At 44.3% G+C, this 16076-nt stretch overlaps 1 protein-coding gene across 4 annotated transcripts in view; it reads right to left on the bottom strand.

Moving 5' to 3' along the window:
* LOC126548120 (small ribosomal subunit protein RACK1-like) overlaps positions 1-15680 on the bottom strand; it is a 41002-nt gene extending 25322 nt beyond the window's left edge. Inside the window, exons 1-4 of one of the 4 annotated variants that reach the window (XM_055063478.2) lie at positions 15481-15680; positions 15135-15306; positions 14895-15042; positions 753-956 (exon numbers count right to left, since the gene is read on the bottom strand). In XM_055063478.2, the coding sequence (XP_054919453.2) occupies positions 753-956; positions 14895-15042; positions 15135-15306; positions 15481-15589 (633 nt within the window). In that variant the 5' untranslated portion in view covers positions 15590-15680. Of the gene's footprint in view, positions 1-752; positions 957-14894; positions 15043-15134; positions 15307-15475 lie in introns of all 4 variants that reach the window. The other 3 variants (XM_055063477.2, XM_050196235.3, XM_055063479.2) reach the window with 3 other exon arrangements.
* Between the last annotated feature and the right edge of the window lie 396 nt (positions 15681-16076).

The following is a 16076-nucleotide window of genomic DNA, read 5'->3' as shown; positions in this document are numbered from 1 at the left end:
GCAAGATTATGCCTCTTTTACAAATTTTATCACTCGCTGCTTCACCAGACCGACAGCATGCCTGCGCATCGCACTTCATCCCGTCATAGCCATTCAAAGGCTGTTTATCCCCCTCCGGCTCGCACCACCACTCATCTTAACTCTTTCTTCGTTCAAACAGCGAAAGACTGGAACCATCTACTTGCTGAAGCAGTGCACCACTCCAGTCATTCATCGTTCAAGGCATTTATTGAAAATATGACCTAAATATGCCCACCCCTCATGCAAAACCCCAAATGAGGTATTTGAGGTACAAATAAATAAATAAATTGTCTATTTTAACTTCAAATGCATTTCTAGACTTTGATAAGTGGTTCAGGACCCCTTAAAGCTAAGTTTTGTTTCAACACAGTAAAGATGTGCATTATCGGGGGTGAAATGTTCCGTTTTTAAAGGGCAATATAATTTTTGTGGTCATGGGACCTATGTACGATGCATATGCCAACTGAAAGCCACCGTGTACTTTCAAAAACACTGTGTTGTTATACCAATAAAAAGACAATGGTTCACTCCATAAACATATGTCCAACTTTCTAAGGGTGGGGCGCACACACAATTTTCAAACAGGGAGAGGTCTACTTGTCCCAAGCGAATCCATTGTGTGGCACCGGAGTTGGCTTACTCCAGGGCCTTATCACCTCAGAATGGCAAAGAAACTAATCAAGCTTCTACAGAAAGCTGACAAATTAGATGCTAGAAATGGGGGTACTCACTTTGCCACCAGAAGCGCAGAGTGTGCCATCTGGAGACACAGTGACAGTGTTGAGGTATCCAGAGTGGCTGTACTCGGCATGCATCCTACAGTTGGCTAAATTCCACACCTTTACTTTCCAGTCCCAGCCACAAGAGACCACTGTTGGGTCCCCAGGTGTGGGTGAGAAGCGTACACATGATACCCAATCTTCATGCTGGTTGTCCTGCGAAAGAAAGAAGCAGTCATCTATGGTTGACTAGTTCATACGATGTTCACCGAGGACACATGCCCCCGTGCTTTTCATAATGTAAAAATTACCTAAAATTTAGAACACTCATGACAGAGGAACAAAACAGAATACAAATGAGAGGCACGGCACTTACACTTATTATTCTATGGTAAATTTTAATGATAATCCCAACATGATTATGTAATCCTTAATGAGGGTCAAATGTAGCTGCTGCATAAATTATCAGTTACGACAGCTCACCATGTAAGCAAGTACACTTCAGAGAAGGCAATGGTAACTGCAAGGAACAACAACCAACCACACCACGGCAAACACAAGTATACCTAAACAGATTCAAATCATTATAATGATATTTAAAAAAGCAGACACCGAGGAAGACCCAGAAATTATGTTTAAGAATGTAGGAATTCGTTATGTACTTCTTTCTTATCTGTATATTATCATGTCTGCCTTTCTTCCTTATCGTCTGTGGGGACGCATCATCAGTGTGGATAGTGCTAGAGAGCTTTGCCGCATCTTTCGGGCTCAATAAAAAATCGGCCTAACTGCTACATCACATGTGATGAAGGTTGTTTCTCGGTCCTCTGCCCACCCACTCTAACTTCTGGAGCTTCGTTCAGGTCACTGCCGGCATGTCACAGGACAAGCGAACCAGCACTTCTATGTCTACTGTCCCGGTTTCAACAGCTGCAGCCTCTTGGATCGTCAGTGGTCACCAGTGTGATCCCCATCTGTTCGTTGGACTTCGCAGTGCATATGTAGAGAACTGCATAGAGTTTCATGCAATAATTACTAGAGGGAATTTTGGTGCTAGTGTCTGTCAGAGCTGCAAGTGGGATGGATGCCAGTATGGGAATGATGGGTAGTACATGGATTTGCCTAAATATTATCCTTCTGACTTTAAATGGCTTTGTGGCTTTGTAAACTTGTCATTTTCAACAAAGTAGTGTGTAATAAATAATTAAATAAACATTATTAGAATTACCTGATGGCAGGATTCGAACACAAAACCTCACGAACAGAAGCCCAATATTGAAACCATCATGCCACAGATGCATGCATCAACAGTCAGCATAGAGGGTCCTTATCAATTTCTTGCCGACAAGCCAGTGCATGGAAACACTTGGTGCATTTCGATTTGGCCACCTGAACAGGCTGAACCACTGCAATAAGTAGCGAATGTATGTATTCGCCAAGCCTTCTGTACTTAGAGAAGTATACATTGCTATGAAATTTAGGACAATGAAGGCAGATAAAGCGTAATAAAGAAACCACAACAACATCTGAAGCAATAAGCATGAAGATCAGACAAATCCATGTACAGTAAAACCTCGTTAAACCGTACCCGCTTAAGCAGTAGTTTCGTTTTAAAAGTAGTAAAGTCAAATCCCCAACTCAGCGGTCATTGAACATAATGTTTTTTGTATCCACATAAACCGTACCAGCTTATTGTGTACGCATCGGTTAAAACGTAGCGCTTCAACTTTTCGTTGCGCAAACACGGCGGTGCGCCGTCTCCATCAGGAGGCCCGGCGGAACAACAAGCCTCAGAGATCGAAACAATGGCCTCCAAGCGCCCTGTGCGTTTGCGCGTGAAGCCACATCAGCATCAACCTCATTTCGACGCCGTGCCAGAGAGTGTTATGGCGTCGTGCAAGCGAGGACTCACGTCGTTCCGAAGCTCGGATAAAAAAGACACCGGGTGCTCAGCATAGAAGAAAAATTAGACATCGTCCGTGCTATCAAACGTGACATGAAGAAGTCGGCGCTGGCACGCAACAGGGATCTGCTGTTGACTACAGTGTGTGGCATTTTGAATGCGAAGAAGTTGCTCGGCAGCGCTGCTGCGACCACGAAGACACGTCGGCTACAAGGTTCGACTTTTCTCCATCGTTGCCTGTGTTGTTGCCAAAGTGTCGACTAGCGATAGTGATCAGGACGACAGAGAAAGCGACAGCACGGGCGATTCAGGCCCGAAAGTGGCATAAGCTGCGCATTACGTCAGCCTCATGAATGCAATCGTCGCGACGAGAACAGGGGCGCGATAACGTAACTCTATTCCAAATGAAAAGTATTCCAAACTCCGGCACCCGGCAATGAAAAAGGCGCCCCCGGGACTTCTGCAGCACTACTGCGCATGTGCACGGAGAATACATAACACCAACGAGGAATCTGCCATGCCAGTGTTTGCCGAGAAGAGGGGGCTGGCTGAAAAGCTGGCATGCAGCTTCAGTAAGTTTGAGGCCGCTGTCGTCATCATGCTAGGCCGCCGCGGCATCAAACGAAAAAAACACTTTTGTCGCGCAAAGTGAATAAATACTGCATGTTTTTTTCCCCTTTCATCGCACTCTCTCCGAGTTCCGTTTTTGACAGGTAAGTGGGCGATCTCATGCTATTTCGGTTAACCAGTACTACCGTTTAGTACGTACTTTTTCTGAGCTCTGGCCAACTACGGTTCAATGAGTTTTCACTGTATTACTCATTGTTCCCACGGTGGCTGAATGATTGCAGCACCACAGTTCCCTAACAGTAATTACTGTAGAAAACTATATTGAGGATTGGCTCTACTATGACCGAGCCAGTTCTACTAACCAATTGGACAACCTCCTAAAGCTCCGTCACATCTCCTTTTATCTCACGGGCATGGCAAAGACCTTGTTTTACAACCAGGAGCTTAATTTCACAGACTTGACTAATTTCAAGCACCAGCATCGACAAATGTTTGTCACCCTGGAGGTCCATTCTGCCCTCGCGAAAAAGACCCTCGATGCTTGCAAACAACACCTCAGCAAGTCTTACACCTCGTACACCGAGGACATCCTTACTCTTTGTTACCCTGTGAATGCTGCCATGAGCAAATCCGACAGAGTTCACCACATCCTCAAAGGTATTGGGACCATCACCTTCAACGAGCTTGCTATCACAAACCCAACTACTGTTGCCGATATCTTCGCAACACGTCAGCACCTTGACGATGAACCAAGCAATAATACAAGAAGAGCTACAGTCATTCGGCTTCTCATTACCTTCGGGCTTTCCTCGATCTTCCAGCACCATTCTTAAGGCACATCAAGGACGAGCTGGCGTAAATGGCTGGTACTGCGCACATGGCCCCTCCAGCCCTTATGCCTCTACCCACATATGCACAGGTTGCTACCACGTCTCTGGTCATTGCCCAATCGATGCCTCCTAACCCTCCTCCAGTGCACCGAGCCAACCCTACTATCCACCCTGGTGTCAGTCTTCGTCCAGTCTACTATTGTGAATATTGGAGTCATATTTCATGTTTCTGCTGCAGGTGTCAACAAGCCGAGTATCGTGGGTATGACATGTACGAATGGGATGGGTTTTCTGCTGGGGCCACTTATCAACGCTGCCCTTATGCTCCACCTCCGTGCCGTTCGTCTACAACCGCACCAACCAAGATGCCTCCTACTAACCATCCTGCCAGATGCTGCTCCCCTTCACCCTTTCACTGCGCCATGTCACTACTACAGCACGCCTTGCAGCTCTCCAACCGTCGTCCGGAAAACTAAACAATGCAGTTTTCAGAGAAAAAGCCGCATACAACAAGACAAATTCCTCCAGTCTGCCCATCTAAATTGTTGTTTGCCATAATTGAAGGTGTGCACATGCCACTGGTGCTAGTTCATAGACACTGGTGCCAGTTCAACAGCCATTCAAGGTGATTTGTGTTTGCGCCTCCAGAAAGTTACTACCCTATACCATGGGGACCCATGCTACTCACAGTTCAAGTGGCACCATTCGACCTTCTGTGCTCTGCACTGCTTGCATGTTTATTGATGGTCTCCTACACTATATACAGTTCGCTCTGCTAAATTCACATGCCCATATGATCATCATAGGATGGGATTTTATTTCTGCTGCCGGGAACAACATTATCTACATGAACCACACCACCTATTCACTCCATGAAGACAATGTGCCACTTCACCTGCTCGCTGAGGAACATACCAAGCTACCTTCTGCACACTGCCTCACAGAAGGGATAGCCACTGCATCAGGGCTGCTTCAATTTGGCAATGGTTCTGCGCTTGTTGCCGCTATAAATGCAACACCCAAGAAAATTCGCATTCCCAAAGGCATCACTTTGGATTGTGTTACTGGTTCAGAACCTCGCTCTCTGTTGTTCCCCTTAAACCTGCTCCTGCTGAAATTCCTTTTGCTGGACGTTCTACATCTTCCTCCACTCCTGCAGCAGCCATTATTTCTGACCTGACCCCTTCACAGACATAACAGTTGCTTGCTTTGCTAAAAAAGCATGACGGTTCATTTGACGCCCATTCACTGACATTGGGACAGACTTCTGTTACAGTGCATCAGATTGAGAGACGGCAGGCCTATCATGCGCTGCTGGCCGTATTGTGTGTGTCTAGTCGAGCAGAAAATCATTGAGGGAAATCTTTGTCAACATGCGGCAATGGAAAATTATACAACCCTGTGCTGGCCCTTGGTCATCCCGTTGTTGTTTTGGCACAAAAAAGTCCTCGACGATTATGGCACTCCCTATTTGCAAAATTTGAGCACAGCTCTATACGTGTTTTCATTTCGCTATATACTGAGGCAAAGAACCTGAGAGAGATAGGTAGCAGAGTCAGTCATCATTCAAAATCTGATCTGCGGGTCAAGCGTGTCGTCTTTTATAGATGACTCATCAATGTTCCAGCGTAATCGCTGGTGCCCGCATGGCTTCGAGAAAGTACTACACAATTCGCGTCATGCATACAATCAGATTACAAAAAGCTTTGGTGACAACAGCCAACAAATAGAACTATCGATAACAATAACATTCAAGAAACTTCTGATACATGCAGGTGCGTCGAGGGATAATGTTCAACATTTGTTAGCCAGTAAAAAGCAGTGATCGAAGAAAGATAAAGACATCGGTGAACAGATGACGGCACGCTACTCTGACGTCATCTCGTAGATGTCATTGCTGCAGAACATCTTGAGCGGCCATACACTTTCTTCTCATGCTTTCGCCGTACCCTTCTTCGCTTTCCGTTATGCACTACGCTTTTCTTCTCACGCATTTGCCATACCCTCCTCCTCCGCTTTCCTCCTCGCACTCTCTTTGCTCTCACTGCTTTTTTCATCCCCTGCAGCACTCCACGTTCGCTCTTTCATCTGCTGCACTCGTTCACTCAGTTACGCCGATGCAAAAACAGCTGCCTAAGAGCAGCGCTCAAAAAAAAGAGACAGCTCCTTTAAATTTTTCAGATTACCAAGCGCTGAACAAGATCACACACAAGACTGTATACCCTATGCCGTGCATAGATGATGGATGACGCCCTCGATTCCCTGCAAGGTCTACTTTTCGAGCCTTGATCTGCCTTCCGGCTAATTCCTACGCATGAAAATGAAAAAACAGGATTTGCAACCACAGATGGGCTTTACACGTTTAATGTCATGCCCTTCGGCCTCTGCAATGCTCCCGCAACTTTTGAGCGCATGACTGACACCATTCTGCGAGGTTGAAAGTGGAAGACTTGCTTGTGCTATCTAGATGGTATTGTTATCTTTGCATTAACACTTGCTCAGTACCTGTAATGTCTGGACCAAGTTCTAACGTGCCTTGCCAACACTGGCTTTTAGCATAACACCAAAATGTGCCCTTTTGCAAGCAAGACAATTATGGTATTACGTCGTGTGATCAAGGATGGCATTCATTCTGATCCTGACAATATTTGTGCAGTTCTTCACTTTCCTCGTCCCGAAAGAGCCCAAGACTTGCGCAGTTTCCTTGGTCTCGATTCCTATTTTCACCGATTTATATGTGACTTTGCCTCCATAGCTTCTCTTTTGCACATGTTACTTGGTTCTGGTGCTCCCTTTCAGTGGTCTCCGAAATGCAGATCTGCATTTAGCCACCTGAAGAGCACCTCACATTTGAACCTGTACTTTGCTATTTTGACGAGGCAGAACCTACTCTGTTGCACACAGACACTAGCGGTCACAGCATTGGTGCCGTCCTTTGGTGTTGTCCTCCTGCAGAAAGACAACTATTCCCGTCAGGGAGTCGTCGCGTATGCCAGCCACGTATTCACAAATGCAGAGAACTATACTATTATGGAGCAGGAGTACCTAGCTATTGTTTTGTCCATACAGAAGTTTCACCCTTATCTCCAAGGCCGCCATTTTACCATTGTTATGGACCATCATGCCCACTGTTGGCTTTCCACGCTCAAGAACTTGTTTGGATGTCTGAGTCGTTGAATTTTTCATCTGCAAAAATATGACAGACCATCTACAAGTCTGGTAAGAAGCACGAAGATCCAGATGCTCTTTCTCACTGCCCACTTTCTATGCCCCCACGTAATGGTTCCACAACCAGCTCCCATGACACGCTCTCGGACGTCTCTTCTACAGCAGTTTTGTCCTTGGCAGCTTTGGACCAACATCCTTCCATGGACCATTCTTGTCTCACCAACTCACCGACTCCTACTATCCACACATAGACCACCTTCGTGGCGCCTCGCATCCGCTGAAAGCCCAGCTTAATACAAGAAATACTTTGAAATCCACAACGTCACAGTGATGTACCAGCTCTGGGATTTCGTAAAAATTAACAAAAATGGAACTTTGGCCTTCATTTTATCTTTTAGAGGCAATCAACCCTTTATTGCAAAATATACGAAAGGAGAGTTTTGAAAGAATATGGTATCAGTCTAAAGTGATTTAGTGTTTCTGTTTAGTGCCCCTTTAATGATAGCTCATCAAGGAAGCTACTTCACAAAATAGACCAATTCAATGCCTTTATGAACATGAGCATGCAGTGAGCAGCCCAACATACAAAAAGATTTCCGCATGCACAACAAAGCACAAGCACTAGAAGACATAAAAATAAACCAAATGCAGCATCACAGCAACACTGATGATTCATACTCTACCTATAAACTTGCCAAGTAGCTACTATTAATATGCACATATATTCATACTTCTGTCATGATTAAATGACCGTTTATTTAATGTGAAAGTCAAACCAAATTGTAATTATTCAAAGCATCAATAATTGTTTTCAACAGCCTGAATTGCTTGTGGGAAGCATTAACCTCAGTTGCACCTACACTACAAGATGAGGCCTCTTACTGAGAAAAGATCAATTTTTAATTGAACTTAATCCTTCGCTCGTTGAGTGAGAATAAGTAAGGATTAAAAACACAAAATCTGAAAGTCTGCAAGCATCCTAGTTTGCAAAAAACAAATGAATGTAATGACAAATGAACGAGGTTTTACTCTAACTGCTAGCAGAAAAGATGACCTTAATTTTTGCAGCATCATCAGAGCACAGGTGTATACCTCAGACCAATTCTCTGTCTTTGCTCTCTTGCAAAAACACTTGAAAGCTGAGTTTAGCTGATCATCCAAAATGCACACTTGAGACTTGGATTAACTTTCACAATATAACAATGCACAAGTTGCATTCATGCGCACATTTTAACAATTATAAGGCCTGTACATGTGCCACAGCGGTTAATGAAGCACAGAAGTCATAATGCAGGTGAACTTTACTGCAGCTGATGCATGTGTTCAAAAATGAAGAGACGCACACTATAGACCTTTTCATCAGGTGAGGAGGAAACAGCATGGCGTCGCGTTGCTTGAGTGAGTTGCCATCGTGTGCTACCAAACAATGAAAATATTTTAGCGTCTCCTCCGAGAAATTAATGTGATGTCAGTTGATACAAGATCATCGAGGAGCCACTGTGTAGCCTTTCGACTACTCTGCAGCAGTAACTACAGTATGCAGAAATTTCCCTTGGCTGTGCAAACATGTGGCGTGGATCATCAGCTGCGGTGTGTGTACATGTAAACTATTTTGGCTTCCACTCGATGAATGGTAGCAACGTCTTGTGAATTGCCAGTGTGATCGCTAGGTGTGGGAACTAAAATACAGAAGTGCTTGTGTACGGCCAACCCAATGCAACCCCAAAACATCTAAGCTCCAATCAGTATAAAATATTTGTGTCACCACTGACACTGTTCTCACGCAGGTTTAGTAGACTTGAAATCACTATGTTATGCCTACATTAGCCTTCTGTATGAGGCCAGTGGCATGGCTCAATGTAGCTATCACTGCGACTGATAAACCAGCACAACACATATAAGCCTTGTGTTTCAGCGTTGCCTTTTTGCCCAGTAAAGCAGTAATATTCAAAGGGGATCGCATAAAAAGAATGCCAAGGCAATTAGCGAGGACACACTTTCCGTAAAATGGGTGAATGCGTCGTACAGAACAGACAATACCGAACAATAATTGGCTTTCATCATCTTGCGGCTTGTAAAGTTTGAATTGCGTACGCTTTTTTTAAAGTGACCAACTGGGTCGCCGTCTTTTGCAAAGAAGAAAGAAGAAAGGAAGAAAAAAATGCACTGGCTAATGCCGAAATAAGACTAGAGAGGGTCATATTGCATGCTCAGACCACTCGCTGTATAGACCTTTTCATCGGGCGAGGAGGATAGGACGCACGGAGAGCCTTTTCTCCTCTCTGACTTGGGCGATCCGGCGCGGCGCTGCTTGAAAGTATTGCTGTCGCGTGCTGCGGAACGATTTCGAGATGTTTTAGATGGCACTTTGTGAAATTTACGCCATGTCCGTTCATATAAGGTTGTCAGAGAAGCCTTTCGGTGCATCGGTAACTACAGTAGGCAGAAATATCTCTTGGGGGCGCAAAAATGTGACGCGCTTTATCGGCCACGGTGTACGCACATTGTGTGTATGTGTTGTGAACTATTTTGCTTATATCGGTTTTAATTCAACAAAGAAAACCGGTGTCTCTGTATTAGCAGCATGAAATGGTAAATCTGCTCACTGTCTGATCGCTTGGCGTAGGGAGTAAAACATAAAGCATAAGAGTGCATGCTCGTGCATGGCCAACCTAAGGCAACCACGAAACATCTAAGCGGCAGGCGCTGTCAAATATTTGTGATGCACCGGCATCGTTCTCGCGCATTTCAAGTCTAGTAGGCTTCAAATTACCATATGTCTACGCTAGCCTTCCTGCATGAGGCCGATGGCGCTGCTCATGCACAACGATCACTGCGGTTGGTGAACCAGCACGATACATATGTAAGCTGGGCGCTTCGGCATTGCCTTTTTGGCCTGTATACAGCCATGATATATGAGAAGGCTTGCATAAAAAGAATGCGATGCCTATTTTTGGGGAGAAAATTCCCGTAATATGTGTGAGTGCGTCGTAGAGAACGGAATGAACACAACCGAAAAGAAAATTCGTTTATCATCCTCTTTCTCGAAAAAGCAAGAGAAAACGGGCTAACGCCGCAACACGACCTCGCATAGTCATGCCGCACTACGTTTATAAATATATAGCCGCTGATGCCATACGCTTGGACCATGCGGCATATAGAACAAAGATATCTGTAATCCAGCACCTACCACTGCTTAGGACGCTCACGCAGTTCGTAAACAGTCCCTTTGCTGGACAAGCTTAATTCAGACTGTAAGGTATGCTGCAATTACTTGCCAAAACTATGTTATTCACGGGCAGAAACCTCATCCATCGAACAAAGTAGTCACGCAATGTAACCTGCAGCGAACAGTTTGAACGCTTGTCAAAGTATAACATCACAGCTCCTATCGTAGCAGAACGGTACCCACGCTGTTACTGTCGTCGCGTATGTTTCATGGCTCCTAAACCGCAGCTTAGAAATAGAAAATGATACTGCAATAAGGTCACATTAGTGAATGGAACATTCAGAAATACACAATTTATCTCCGAGGCTGATTGTAGGCTCAAATATGCGCGCACACATCGCGCTGCATGTTCTGTCCACATCAACGCCAGCAGAAATTCCGGCCATGACGCCGTAAACCACTTCAGCACGTCTCACAGAACCGTTTACCACGTAGAAGACGCACGTCATACTAAACAGACCGCACGACCCGCGAAAACAAACGCCGGAACCTACCGCCGAGCGTATACCTGCCATGCAAAAGACCGCTTTCACCCAAGCCAGTATGGCGCTGCTCATAGGCGGCGCCACTGCATTCACAATATGGCGGCGCCTACGAAAAAATGGTCTATAGAACAAATAGGTCTATAACCCAGCATCTATATACCACCGCTTCTGACACCAGCGCAGTCTGCAGCCGGCCACTTGACAAACATGATTGACACCGTAAAATATGCTGTTATTACTAACCAAAACTATTGTATTCATGGGCAGAAACCGCATCCAACAAACGAGGCAGTCGCGCAATGTATCTACAGACAATAATTTGAATGGCAGCCAAAGTAAACAGCATAACTTATTCTGCGTATGGCAGAACGGTACCCACACCGTTGCGATTATCGTATATGTGGTTGCTGCTAAGCCACAGCTAAGAATTACGGTGAGAATGTTGCAATAAGGTCACATTCATGAAACAAACTTTTAGAAATACACAATTGATCTTCGAGGCTGATTGTAGGCTCAAGCACGCACGCACACATTGTGCTGGGTACTGTCTGCCTCACCAGCAAGCGAAACTCTGGCCAAGTCAATTAAAATCATCTCAGTACGTCTCGTAGAACCATTTCCCACATAGAAGATGCCACATCATACTTAATAGACCACCGCGACTGTGAAAACAACTGCCAAAAAGTACCACAGAGCGCATACCTGGCATACAACTCGAAGCGTTCGCACAAGCAAGCATGCCGATAGCTCATAGATGGCACCACTGCATATGCAATATGATGCCACCCATTAAAAACGGTCTATAACATGTGTGAAACCTGCACAATAGCCTTTCCATAATTTACTATCTCTTTTTGTAAAGTTAAGCACGTATTTGTAACCTGTAACCTCTAAACCTGTAAAAATCCCACTGGGATTGACAGTATCTGAAATAAATGTATTATAATGCACAAAAACAAGTGTTGCTCTCATAAGAAATTACAAAGCTGACAGGCAAACTTGCACTAAGTCACCATGCATTTTCAGGTGTGCACACTGAAATTTGGCTGCAGTACATCAATGAATTTGGCATATCAATTTTGCATACCAATTTGGTACCAGCTGGCATGTTTGTGGTTGTTCCATAGCAGCCAATGTGTTCTGCTTGGTATACAGCAACAGTCTCATTTCTTCAAGTGCCATGTGATTCAGCAATGTCAAGATAAAGGGTGCTGTCAGGATGTGTGAGAGCACTGAATTTTGCCCTAATATATAAGTACAAATATACAATTATCTGGCAGGCAACGTAACATTTGCAAGGGTAAAGTAAGCTGTCTATCGCGACTCATTGTTTGCCCACTGCATGGCACTGCACTCATGTCTATGTCCTCATTGCTTGCCCACTGCTTGGTCACAATATTACTAGAAATTACCAGTGACAGTGCATGCCTGCCACATCACTCAGTTGCTCACATTTTCCAGTAATAACAATGCTGCCATTAACAAGACCTTTCACCCTAGCCCTAAGAGGCTTCTTGTGAGGTAATTATGAGCTTCCAAGAATGCGTAGCTTTTTATTTGGTCTTATGTTATGAAGCTCATCCTGTCTTCTTTTCTTTCTTTTAAATTTTATATTGGTCGGCGTAGTGCCCCAGGTCTTGCCTACCTTTTCACTATGTTTCATCCTGACCAGACGGGCTTCCGTCAAACACTGAACTTCAAGCTCATCCCCATGAACTCAATAGTTACCGATATTTTCAGCCTGCAATCTGAGACTTGTAAACAGTGCTCATGATATGCTTGTGGGTAGTGCCACTGGGTCTTTGCATCACACTTCGCAATTTTGGGAACGCACCTGTTGTGGCTGACAATGGACAGGGACTTTTCAGAACTGCTAAGCTGTGCACTTTATCGAGGAGAAGCTGAACAAGTTGCATGTGTGGGCACGTGAAGGATATGATACTTAAAAGAGCTCTGTGCCACCACAAACACAGCATTCCAGTGGCATGTCGTGGCCAAGTTTCAGTGCATACAACCCTACTGTATTAGAGTCAATACTAGTGCACTCACTTGTTAAAATGTATTTCAGGAAAGACACAACAGCAACAAGATGCAGCAGCCAGGTCGTTAGAAAACCAGCTTGGGAAGCAACTGTGAAACAAGAGGTAGCAATGAATACATGCCAGGAAGGGCGATGTAGTAAATGCAATACCGGTGTCACACGATCAATCCACATTGAGTGCTACTACATGGGTCACTTTAGATCGTGACCTTGCTCCAGATCCAGGCAATTGTGATCCACGCATTGTGATCGAGTCTCTTGATCCGGATTGTAGGCTGATGACCATGTAGCTCTGAGAGTTTCAGATGATCAGCAGACAAAATCTTATGCGTAATGACAAACAAAATTATATGTTCTTAAAAAGAACTGAAGGCTAGGCGAGTTGGTGTGGATTCATTATTAGCCATAGCATGACATAGACAAAGGACAAGAACAAAGTGAACATACAGAGCACTGTAAACAAGAGGCAAAAATAATATGCATGCATAGATTGCAAATGCAGTGGACAGTCAGCGCTCTGTGTTCCCTTCATTCTTGTCCTTTATCTTTCTGTTGCCCTTTAATTAATATTGAATAATAAAAAGAGTTGTTTTCTATTAAAATTCTTACACTTATTAAAAAAATTTTATAAGTGCTTTGGACTCACTAACGACAACTGGTGCAGTTGAACTCACTTGAACTTAATCCAGGATCACACCTGATCATGATCAAAAGCGACCGTGTGACATTGGTACAGCACAGCTCTTTGATAAGTGAACTCGTATTATCCCCAAAAGAGTACATTCCAAAAAATAGCAGTAATTTCAGCTGGCACACTCACACCTGCATGTACAACTAACTGACACTTGACTTTCTTCATCTGGCTTAACTTTCTGCACTAGTTCAGGAAGTACCTTCAAGGTGTGTACGGTAGCGCAATTTAAAGATGGGACAAAAGAAGACACAGGGACACACACAGCGTTATGTGTCCAGCGCTGTGTGTCTTCTTTTGTCCCTTCTTTTAATCACACCACCGTACACCCCTTGAAGATGCATTACCAACAAGCCCACATTGCAACCCTCAGGAAGTACAGCACATGCCACCTGCACACATCAAGTATGCCATACTGAGCAGAAACCAGTTATGTACGAGTTCTTGGCAGACTCGCACTTGTTGGTTTGGAAGTTCAGGCAGTGTAGGCACTGCACAAGCTCTTTGTAGCAGAGGACGTAGAGCTGTGCTTGCCCATTTGCGGTGCAGGAACAGCAGTGTTTCAGACTTTTTTATTAAAACCCTCAACCTAGTTGATGGAAGGAGCAGAGCACATGTTCAGGGTCTGGAAAGTGGTCAGGACAGGTTTATAAAAGAATTATGGAGAGCTAACTTCCTTTCACTCGAGCAGTGTTCTTGTATACACTGCATTTCTTGATGAGCAAGATACTTAGGCCAACACAAAATACAAATGTGTTTTAGATATGCATGTGCACTCATTAAAGATGCTCAATCTGTCACAGTAGAATATACAGCTACCTTGTCACTGTAGTTTGCTTCTTAATTTGCAAGGGTCACGAGCTAGGCAGGTGCTGTGCAGCAATTTCAGAGTGTGAAGTCATGTGGCACCGCACATGGCACTGTCGATAACTGGTGCAGAAACTGCAGTCAAATTGAAGCCTATTAGTTTTCAATTATTTTAAAACAGTATAAATCTTTTGTCAGTGCTTAAGCAATTGCACATTTTGCAAAGATATAATAATTCTTCTTTCAGCATCTATGACTAAGTGAAGCCAGGAGTGTGAGAATCATGGCACCCCACCAGTTACTGACAGATAACCACACTTTAACGATGCGATTGGAATGCGGTAAACTGACAACAAATGCAGAAAATAAGTACCTTGGCAGCAATCTGCTGTTCACAGAAAAAGAAAAATGCCATGCACTAGTTGGTTACCTTGATGGTATACTTGCACTCTGCTAGAGTATTCCATAGTTTGATCGTTTTGTCTCGTGATCCTGACACGATCTGCCGATTATCTGCAGAAAACGCTGCACTCAAAACATCCTTATCATGACCTTCGAATCGACGAGTGGTAGTCCCCCTGCAAGCCCATACCAGGTTATTACAAGATGAAATAATTACAAAATGAAATAACGAATAACGCGACATAAAAGTACCCGTCGAGCAACTTACTCGCAGAGATCCCAAAGCCGCAGTGTTTTATCCCACGAGCTGGAGAGAGCATATTGGCCGTCAAAGGACATCACAACGTCTGTGACAAAATGCCCGTGCCCTTTCAAACGCTTTCTTGGGATGCCGTAATTGATGTCGTCACGAGTAAGTTTCCACAAGATCAATGTTTTATCTGCAATGAAAAATCAAACGCAATGCTGCCAAGACTAACTTGAAAAATACACATATACTACGTTTACGTTAACAATTATATTGAGCATAAACACTCTCGCAAGAAACACACACACTGGATGTTTCGAGATGATTAGTAGCGTTGGATGAAATAACCATAAACGAGTTACCAGACCTCGGGATGATGAAAGGAGAGTATCAGGAAACTTTGGATTACAGGCGATTTGTGTTACCCAGCCATTATGCCCCCGAAGGGTGCCTCGCAAATGTAGTTGTTCAGTCATGACTCCTCAAAAACTCAATACAGTAAACGTAGAGTTGGAGAAGTGCGCACGTTGCTACGCATTTCAGGAGCTGCACGTGAACTTGCGGCTGCGGTAATGTGGCGCACTTACATAGAGGGCGCTACAAATTAAGTTCAGATCAGTTGTGAGACCTGTGTGAGTCTGCGCCCTACGTTAAGTGCGACTAAAGTTTACTGAGCAATAATTATTTTAGTGCGCTGTACCTAAAGCTAATCTAAAACCCCTCTATCTGCATGCTACCACCCAGTCCAAACGTGTATATATGGCCTCCGAGATGTACAAACACTTAATTTTGAATGCCATCTTTAACATCATAAGAGTTTCTCACTATAACGTAATGTAGTGAGAAACTCCATGTTTAACATATTGCCTCTGAGATTGAGCGACGCGCGTCGTTCTCTTGGAGGCTATGTTTAGCTTCGCTTGCCACGTCGCTTTGCCATAGACCTCAGACCATAGAGTTTGT

The sequence above is a fragment of the Dermacentor andersoni genome, chromosome 1, assembly GCF_023375885.2.
Source record: "Dermacentor andersoni chromosome 1, qqDerAnde1_hic_scaffold, whole genome shotgun sequence".
Classification (NCBI taxonomy): Eukaryota; Metazoa; Arthropoda; class Arachnida; order Ixodida; family Ixodidae; genus Dermacentor; species Dermacentor andersoni.
Note: the sequence above shows the minus strand (reverse complement) of the source record. Positions and strands in the feature narration are given on the sequence as shown.